This window comes from Pelodiscus sinensis, unplaced genomic scaffold, assembly GCF_049634645.1.
Source record: "Pelodiscus sinensis isolate JC-2024 unplaced genomic scaffold, ASM4963464v1 ctg93, whole genome shotgun sequence".
Classification (NCBI taxonomy): Eukaryota; Metazoa; Chordata; order Testudines; family Trionychidae; genus Pelodiscus; species Pelodiscus sinensis.
The window spans coordinates 394,380-403,956 of NW_027466008.1; the positions used below are offsets into that span (position 1 = coordinate 394,380).

General features: G+C 62.8%; 1 protein-coding gene and 1 long non-coding RNA gene across 2 annotated transcripts; both read left to right on the plus strand.

Moving 5' to 3' along the window:
• The first annotated feature begins 228 nt into the window (after positions 1-228).
• Positions 229-3,292, plus strand: LOC142825912 (uncharacterized). Its single transcript, XM_075918074.1, has 6 exons — positions 229-332; positions 547-974; positions 1,266-1,369; positions 1,682-1,804; positions 2,357-2,424; positions 2,827-3,292. The coding sequence occupies exons 2-6, from the start codon at positions 548-550 to the stop codon at positions 3,290-3,292; spliced, it is 1,188 nt and encodes a 395-aa protein (XP_075774189.1). The 5' UTR covers positions 229-332; position 547.
• A 146-nt stretch (positions 3,293-3,438) lies between these two features.
• Positions 3,439-4,418, plus strand: LOC142825908 (uncharacterized). The gene is made up of 3 exons (XR_012900233.1): positions 3,439-3,568; positions 3,957-4,092; positions 4,322-4,418. It is a non-coding gene; the product is annotated as an uncharacterized LOC142825908 (long non-coding RNA).
• Positions 4,419-9,577: the final 5,159 nt, after the last annotated feature.

The following is a 9,577-nucleotide window of genomic DNA, read 5'->3' on the forward strand; positions in this document are numbered from 1 at the left end:
GGCTGCAGGATGCCCAGTCAGGGAGTGGGGGGGACCCCTAGGAATGGCTCCAACTTCCCAGAGGGGTGGCCAGAGGCAGGACATTTGCCTGGCAGGGTGAGGTGGGGGGGGCAGTGACCTCACAGGGGCTTTGGGCAGCCCTCAGCAGATCAGGCAAAGGGCAGGTGGGGAGGTGGTGACCTCACAGAGGAACCCACATCTCAGGCTGAGAAAAGGGGGGGGCGGGCCCAGGGGACTTTGGAGACCCCCGGTTGCTTTAGCTCTGGTGCGTCTCCTGCTCACAGTTGCTTTGTCCTCTGTGAGTTCCACATCCGGACAGCGTTTTGCAGAAGGTAAGAGCCCCCAGGGGTTTGGATCCTGCCCGGGGCCGGCTGGGTTCCAGGCAGGCCCAGCCCTCGGTCAAGGGCCAGAAGTGCCTGTGCAAGACCGAGCCGATAAGCAAGGGGCCATTTGGGGGCTGGGGGCAGTCGCTCTGGGGCGCTGGAACCCCTGGATTTCGCTCTGCAGGCTGCGCCCCAAGCTCCCCTTTGCTCCCCTCATTTGCAGCATGGCCAAACACATCAGGCTGTGGTTCCGGAAAGCCCTGAAGATGGCCCCAGGGCCGGTGGGAAGCAGCTCCTCCGTCCCCGCGGGCGGGGAAGCTGAATCCCACCAGCTCGGGGCGACTCGCCCACCGGCCAGGCCCCTCCGGACCTGGCTCCAGAGGCGGCTGGGAAGGCGGGACCCAGCCCAGCGGGGAAGCCGGGTAGGGTGGCTCTGGGGCCTCCTCTGTGGAGAGAAACACCTGCCCCAGGAGCCCAGCCCCCATTACCACCAGGGGGCATCGCCCTGCCCGGCCCCCGGGGACCTGCCAGTCTCCGGGAGCCCCCAGCCTCTCCGCACCAGCCCCTGCAGCTGTGGGTCCAGCTCAGTGAGCAGCAGCGCCTGGGCCTCCAGCTGCAGCCGGGCCACCTCCTGCAGCCGCTCAGACCCAGGTGAGGGGCCGTGAACATGCTGGGCCCAGGGGTTCACCCAGTACACGGGGGGGGAGGGGCAGCCCCAGTGTCTGCCCCGCAGCCAGGGCAATGGATGGGGGCGGGAGCTGCTGCTTGGCTCTCTTGTTCCTGGTGGGGGCTCTGCTGAGGGCGTTGGCAGATGTGAGGGTGGAAGGGGGATGGGTCCCTGCGAGGGGCGTGTGGGGCCCAACCTGCCCTGGGTCCCTGACATGGGGGCGCGTGACCCCTGCTGGCCGCTGGAGTCACCCTGGTCCCTTCCCTCCCGCACAGAGCCCCCCTGCGCCTCGGCGGAGCTCTGCCAGGAGCGGATGGACTCCCGGGTGGAGGAAGGGGCCATCTATGATATTGAAGAGCAGCTCCACACCCGGGACACGGTAGGAACCTTCTCCACACGGGGGGGACCCGAGATTGTCCGGCCCCTTCCCAGCACGTCCCCCCCTCCGGGAGGGGCTTGTCCCTGGGGATCCCCCTGGGGCCCCTTCTCCTGCATGACCTGGGCCCCCCAAACTGAGGTCTCTTGTCATGCACCAGCTGGGCCCCCACAAGCCTGAGGCAGCAGTTGGGGGGGGAGTGTGGGTGCTTGGACAACCGGCAGCTCCCACCTCCACTCCTGGGAGGCCTGAGCCCTGCAGCTGTCCGTGGGGGGCAGGCAGGCCCCAGGCTCACAGACTCTCTCTGGGGTGCAGAGCCCAGCCGCCCTGCAGCGGTTCCTCCTGGCCGTCCCCCCCGCCTGCCTCGCCGCCCTCCAAAGGGGCGAGGACACCCTGGCGCCGCGCTGCTGCAAGGACACCATGATGGCCAGGATCGTGGTGAGCGAGTGGCGGCGGCCGGGAGGAGGGGAGGGGATACGTGGGGTGGACAGGGGTCTGCCTGGGCCATGGCGGCGGGTGGGGGTGCTGGAAATGGGATGGGTGGGGCCAGGAGTGCTGGAGGGGGAGGGGGAGGTGGACATGGGGAGGGTGGGCGGGGATGCTGGAGGAGGGAGGGACACAGAAATGGGGCAGGTCTGGGGTGCTGGACAGGGAGGGGGATTCGGAACAGGGAGGGGTCTCCCCGGGCCATGGGGGGGGAGCTGGAAGGTTAGCAGAGCGGGCTGCTGAGGATGCGCCTGGGGAGCAGGGATGAGGAGGTTCAGAGGCTGGTCACCAGGGCAGTGAGGGGCAGGAGACGGCCTGGGGACAAGGATTGAGCTGGTCCCGGTTTGGGAGGGGGGTGCTGGGAGAGGCCCTGTGCCAGGCAGGGGGGCTACAGGCCAGCAGGAGGCAGTGGGGTTGGATCCTGCAGGGTGGGGGCGCTGGCCGTGTGAGCGTCTCTTGGGGGCCCCAGCCTCACATGCCCCTTTGTCTCCTTGGGTCTCACAGGAGATCATGGAGGACTCCCCCCCCCCACTGGTCTTGGCCGACTGCCTCAACGCCGCCTGCAGCCTCAGGTACCGACCCCCCCCCCCCGCCGACTCCCCCCCAGAGCAGATCCCCTGACCAGGGAGTGGGAAAGTCTCTGTCTCCTGGGCTATGTCTAGACTGCAAGCCTCTTTCGAAAGAGAGCACCCAGTGAGTCTGGATGCTCTCTTTCGAAGAAGCCCTAGTTCCATTCAAGAACGCCTTCTTTCGAAAGAAGCACTTTCCAAAGCAGGCGTTCTTCCTCGTGAAATGAGGTTTACCGCCGTGGAAAGAAAAGCCGCGTTCTTTCGATTTAATTTCGAAAGAACGCGACTGCAGTCTAGACGCAGGTGATGTTTTTTCGGAAAAAGGCTACTTTTCCCGAAAAACCCCCTGAGTCTGGACACAGCCCTGCTGCTGAATTAACAGTCTCTGCCCCTCTCTCCTGCCAGCACCTTGCAGCCTCCCCTACAGGCCCAGCTCCTGAACCCCCTGCTGAGGGCGGCCGTGGGACAGACTGTGTCTGGGGACTGGCAGCAGGAGCCCATCCACACGCAGGTACGTCCCTCCGGGCCCTGCTCCCGGGCTGGGCTGGAGCTCCAGAGAGGAGTGGGGGTGGGGGCAGAGGGAGAGAAGAAGCTGCAGGTTTGGATCCTTCCCTCCAGGTTTCCCGTTGCTCTCCCTGGGGGCCCGTCCCTTCCATGCCCAGCCTGGGCTCCTCCCTGCTCTGCGAGGCGGCTCAGACCCTGCTCAAGGCTGCACCCCGGGGCCAGCGGGTGGCCTGGATTCCCCAACCCCCCTCTGACCCAGGGCTCCCCCTTGTCTTGCAGCAGTTCATCCGGGCCCTTCCCGTCGACCTCCAGGCCCTACTGGCAAGCCTCCTCGCCGAGTCCCCAGACACCGCCAGGCTGCAGCTGATCATGGAGGTGAGCCCCGTGGGGGGGACGGGGCCATTGTCCCTGCTTCCTCGGGGGGCCGAGAGAGGAGCTGTGTCAGTGGCTGGGGGGGGGCACAGTCTGAGAGGAGCCCCAGGCTCTGCCCAGAACCGGCGCCTCCCTACGGGTCCTGACCTGCCTCTTTCCCCCCCAGCACCTGAGCCCGTGGCTGGAGTCCCGCCTGCCCCAGGAGCGAGCCAGGGCCCTTGGCAGCACCACGGCCCTGCTGGGAGTCGCCACCACCCTCCCGGGGTTTGAGGTAAGTGACCTCGGAGCCGGGGGCTCTGGGGCTGCAGGGCGCAGGGCTGGGAGCGTCCCCGGGAGGCGGAGCTGGGAATGGGCCGGGAATGGGCCGCGTTCTCCTTTCCCCGGGGAGGGGCGACCCTGGGCCTTTCCGGGGGGCACCTGGGCCCCAGACTGGGGAGTGGCCGTCAGTGGATCCCCTTGTTCCACCCCCGGAGTGACCCTTCAGTCGGGGCCATTGCTCAGGGCTGTCTCCTCGCAAGGCCGGCCCCGCCCCGCCCCGCCCCGCCCCGCCCCGGGAGGTGTCTCTGTCCGTCCCCGAGCTCAGAACCGCCTCGGCGGCCGTTAGCATGGGACGTGCAGCCCCAGGATGCTGAGGGACCCCCCCTCTTCTCTCCCCTCAGAACTCCGCCGACTGGCCGAGGATGGGTCACCACGTGGCCCAGCTGGGCCTTTTTATTTCGGACCCATCCGAAGACGTCAGCCGGCTGGCCCGGAAGGGGGTGCACAGCCTGTACCGCCTCCTCCTGCACCACAGGGGTAAGGAAGCCAGCCGGGACCTGGGCCCCAGGGACACCCTGAGGGTGCCGGCGGCGGGGGGAGGGGACCCAGCCCTTTTCCCCCAGACTGGCCCAAGGGGGGATGCGTCCCTCTGTGTTCCCCTTCTGCCCCCTGTGCCCCTCCATTTGCCCAGGGATGCCTGCAGGGACCCGTGGGAGGGGAAGGGCTCAGACCTGCCAGCAGAATCACCCTGGTTTGTCTCTTGCAGGCCTCAACATCCACCAGGCAGAGGACCTGTGGTGCAGGCACTACTATAAGGAGAGATGGGTCCTGGCGCATAGCAACACCGTCAGGGTGGGAGAGGTAAGGACGCGCTGCCAGGGCAGGGCAGGGCTCGGGGGTGGGGCTGGCTGGGGCCCTCGTGCGGGTAGGACGCGGGGTGGGAAGCGGGGAGTCGCTGATCGAATGGTCGATGCATTTTCCCTCGACTATTCGAGCCGTGGACAGGGCGGCGCTGCCCCTTTGTGACGCTGTCCCGGCGTTTCAAAGGGGCGGCGCTTCCGAGGGGCAGCGCCGCACCTTGCCCCGGATCTCCCATAGAAGGGGAAGCAGGGCGGGGGGGGGGCAACACTTTTTGATGGAGGTCGCTCCAAGATGTTGGCCAGTGGCCTAGGGCTGCTCTGTTGTGCGGAGGGGGGTGAGGTCTGGGAGGGTCTTGGGGGCAGGAGGAAGGTGTGACCTGGGGCAGGGGTTGGGGTGCAGGGTGAGGAGAGCGTCTGGGTGCAGGGTCTGGAAGGGAGTTTGCAGAAGGAGGAAGCTGTTTTAGCCCCAGGAGTTGGGGCCGGGCTCTGGGCCGTCAGCTGAAACCTCCCGTGCTCTTGATTTCAGGTCTTTGGGCAGCTCTTCACGCCAGAGCAGGAGAACTGCTTTTTAGACAAGGCTCTGCTCGCTGCCCGCTCCCCCCTGAGGTGCCCCAGCCAGGCCGGGCTGGTCCTGGCCCACGCCCTGCATGGGCAGGCCCATCAGCTCCTGGGATACATGGTGAGCAGCCGGAGCAGATGCAGGAGAGTGGGGCAGGGCCAGGGTCTCCTTCCCATCCCCTCAGGGAGTCCCCCGCCCCTTTCCTCATGCTGCCCCCACCCCACGTCCCTGCTGGGTGGGTCAGAAGCTCACCCTGCGGGCCTGACGGGGGGCGACCAGAGAGCAGAACAAGTCTCAGCGCAGGGGGGAGGAGGGTGGAAATGCTGGGGGGGCCCAGTACCCCTGAGTCCCCAGGGATGAATGTGACGGATTCTGCTTCCCTTGCAGCAGGAAGACAGCCAGTGAGAGCACAAGGAGCTGAGGAGCCAGCAGCTGCGTCCCCCTCCCCCCAACCCTCCCAATTGTATAGAATGTATTTAAATTCTGATTAAATAACGTTTCAAAAAACATTTGGATCAGGCTTTGTCAATAATTTTTAATGGGGGGGGGCATTTTGGCAAGTGGTCAAGGGCCACATTTCTACCGAGGAGTTTGGGGTCTGGGACGGGGCGGTTGGGTGCAGAAGAGAGCGGAGGGTAGGAGCCTGGGTGCGCACCGTCCATTGCATCATCACGCGGCGCCATTGTGCTAGTGCTGGAGCTTGGGTGACTGGTTTAATTCGAATGTTTACACAGATTAGGTGTTTTAACTTTAGGAAACTTCATTTTAAATAAGGTAAAATGTTAATTTCTGTCTACCACAAAGGGTTTCAAAGTTTTCTTTATTAAAGGCAGGGATGAGGAACCTTTTTTGTCTCCAGGGCCACTGACCCCCAGAAAAACCAGTTGGGGACCACACACGAGAAAAGCAAAATACAAAAACCCTTCTTCCAAAACCCACAAGCCTCACTGAGATGGCCCCCAACTGGGACACCTCACTGCTCTGGCGCTTCAGCCCCACTGGGGTGAGGGGAAGGGACAGGGAGGACTGAGGTTCGGGGATCCCTCATTTTTGGCCCCCCCTCAGATTGAGAGGGACCCGCAAATGCCACTCTCCCTGGAACCCAGGAGAGTTAATCTGTGCTGGGGCTGGAGTGCCAGGGGAGTGAGATGTCTCAGTCGGGGCCACATTCGTGAGGCTTGGGGGGGTGGAGGCGCCAGGGACGCATTCAGATAGAGCAGGGGAGCCGGCAGGGACCCTGAGAGGAGAAGTGGGAGTGAGAGCCCAGCCGGGGAGACACAAGGAAACCAGAGTCAGTCTAGTATCTCTCAGGCAGCTGGGGTAGACACCCCCCACCCCACACCCCAGCCTCCTGTTGGATCCTCCTCCCACAGTTAACTGCCTCTGAGTCTGCACCCAAACTCCCATCGCTGCCCTGAACCTGTCCCAGAGCCTGCAACCCGCAGCCTCTCCCGCGCCCCACTCCCCAGCCATCCTGCACCGTAACCCCAGCCTCAGGCCAGCGAACCTGAGTGAGGGTGGGGGAGCCCAAGCAGCAGAGGGAGGGGGGAGTGGAATGAGTGGGGGCGTGGCCTCAGAACAGGGGCAGGGGTAGGTGCGGGGAAGGGGGCGGGGCAATGGTAGTGGCCTCTAATGCCACACCCCTCCCTTCGGCATCGCTTATGTCCCATGTCCGCCCCCTCCTGAGCCCACAGCCGGTGCCAAGGCCTCGTGCCCAGGGCGGGGTCGCCCCTGTGAGCTGCCAGCCATACTGGGGAGAGGCGAGAGGGTCTGGGCTGCTGTGTCCGTTGCTGGCTCCTGTCAGGCCTTTGCACCGAGTCCTGGTGCAGCCTGAGCAAACCTGGGTCCTTCCCTGCTCCTCCAACACCACCTGGGCAAAGGGAGGAGAGTCCCCAACAGCCTCTGTCACTTCGGCCTCCTGTCGGGGGAACATGCCCCCTGCAGCATGATCCCCTGTAGATCTAGCCCTCTGGGCACTCACACAAGGTCTCTACCCGGCAGCTGCTCTGTGCCTAGTGCTGGCACTGCAGAGCCATTTGCCACTTTGCACCCGACTGTCACCAGGTCCTTTCCATTTGCAGGGCCGGCCACATCTCCTGCCTCCTAGGCCATTGGCTGCACCCTCGTCTCGCTCCTCCTGGTGTCTGTATCCGTCATCACCTTGGTGCTGGAGAGATGGGGCCTGCCCCAGCCTGCCGGGCTGCAAGGGACTCCTGTTGGGAGCAGCTGCATGGGAACCAGAGGCCCAAGAATGGGAGAACCCTATTGACCTGCTGTGAGCAGGAGACGGGGGTGGGGAGGGGGCTGGGGAGGTACCTGCACTCAGCTCTGAATGGGGGCTGGGGAGACACAGACACTGCTGATGATTGCTGCACTGTGGGCCCCTGGGTTACAGTCTATGCCCAGGCAGCTCCTCCAGTCACTGCCTGTCACATTACTGGATCTTGAGGGGAGCAGCCAGATCACTGCTGCACCCATAGGTGGGGGTGTTGGCCCCAGAAAATGGTAGAAAAGGGGGCCATGTGGGGTGCTGAATAGAAGCTTATTATCTGATAGTCCTATGTAAGCTATTTATGTGGTTGTATAACGTCTGTGTGTGTAGTTAGGAATCTGTAGTCTGTGTGCATCCTGAATATTTCTCTGCATGTGCTTGAGCATTGGGCAGAGCCCGGCCTGTGGACATGCTAATTAGCGAGGCCCTGTGGGACAATGGCACTGAATGGGCCAAGGACACACCTAAAGCATGAGGGCGGACAACTAAGAGCGGCCAGCAGAGAGAGGCTGAGGACCAGGTGATCTCCTGCAGCCAAGAAGAGGCCAGGAAGGAGGGATAAATAGGCCATGTGGTCGATGCCATCTTGGTTCTCAGCTCAGCACTTCATCCCAGAGGCAGCATTGCAGGGATCGAAGAGCCTGGAAGACCTGTGAACCCATCCTGACCCTAGGATGTGCAACAAGAACTCTTAAACCAGCAGCTGTAACATCTCTGCTAGAGGCTGCATCGAGAACTGGGAGATTCGGTGCATGTAACATACTATTCCTTTAACAACCTTACTCTCATGCTTTTCTTCATTGTAATAATAAACCTTTAGGTGTTAGATGCTAAAGGATTGGCTCAGCATGATTGGTGGGTAAGATCCAGAGGGTAAATTGACCAGGGATCTGTGGCTGGTTTCTTGGGACCAGACAGAACTTGTTCGGGGTAGGTGGGATTGGGTGCTAGGACCCCCACCGGTGTATGAGGCCCGGGGCCATCGGGGGCATGGCTATTGCTGGGGTGCCGGAGGGGTTTTGCTCGTGAGGCTTCAGGCAGGCAGCTGAAGCGCTCTGTGGGACTGGTTTGTGGCCTGTGTGGAGAGGTCACCAGTCTGGGGGCTGTAAGGAGCCCCGGATTTGAGCAATTCGCCCTGAGCAGACGCCCTCAGCTGTGCCCAGACACGGCCCGGTCCGTCACACTGCCCCTCAGCCTGCAGGCCTCTCCTCGCTCTCAGCCAGGCCAAGGGCTGAGCCCTGCTGTGGCCTGCCCCAGCCAGCCAGCCAGCCCAGCTCCTCCTCCTGCACAAACAGTCCCGCCTGCTCCTTTAGCAAAGCAGAGCGGGCTGGTTGTGGAACTTCTGGGAGACTGAGGTTCAAGTCCCAGGTCTGCTGCAGAGCCCTTGGCCCTGCCACTCCCCTGAGTGGGCCTCAGCTCCCGTCTGTGAAACGGGGACACTGATTCTAACTCATCTAAGGGGAGCATTTTCAAAGCCCTAAGGGAGTTGGGAGCACAAGTGTGTGACTGTGCTTTGTGCCCACTGCTTGGTGCTCCTAAATCCCCCAGGTGCTTAGCTTGGGAGCTTTTCCGGGCAGGGGCTGCGGCTAGGGTTGCCAGGTGTCCCGTTTGAACCGGACAGTCCAGTATTTGAGCTTTCTGTCCAGGAGATAAATTGAGAAAATCTCTCAATTTTCTAAATAAGATGTACTCTAGGTTGTGATGCAATGGCAAGTATGACTGGTATTTTTATTGACCATCTGGCAACCCTGGCTGCGGCTGCCTCTCACTACTCTGGTGTGGACAAAGCACTGCAGTCATCCCGGGACAACGCCCCCAGAGACGCTCTCCCTCTGGGGCAGGGTCCTTTAATGCTTTTCACACTGACATAGGCTACGGGACAGCCCCTTGGACACGGGCATGAGTGTCCCCGCGGGGCGGTATCCCCCGGACGCTGCGCAATGCAGAGAAGAGGGGTGAGTCCTGGGGGATTGGTGGGACAAGAGACGTTCCGTTATTTTAACCCCACCCGCTATAAAGCAGCAAAACCCTGGGTCCAGGTACTCAAAAGTGCAGGGCTCTGCTTCTGCGGGATTAGCCGCCCCTTCTCGGCTGGGAACACGCAGGCGAAGCATCAAAGGGCTCCCACCCCACTGAGATGGTGACTGCATGTCTCGGGAAGGGAAGAATCCAGCCATGGGGGGGGAGGGATCCCCTCTGGCACTGACAGAGAGGCCCAGAGACATGCAGAAGGAAAGTTCGGGAGGGAGGGGGCAGAGATACCAGGTAGGGAGGAGGACGGAGGTGCAGCTAACTCTGGTACTCGTGACACCCAGACCCCATCTCTCCCCA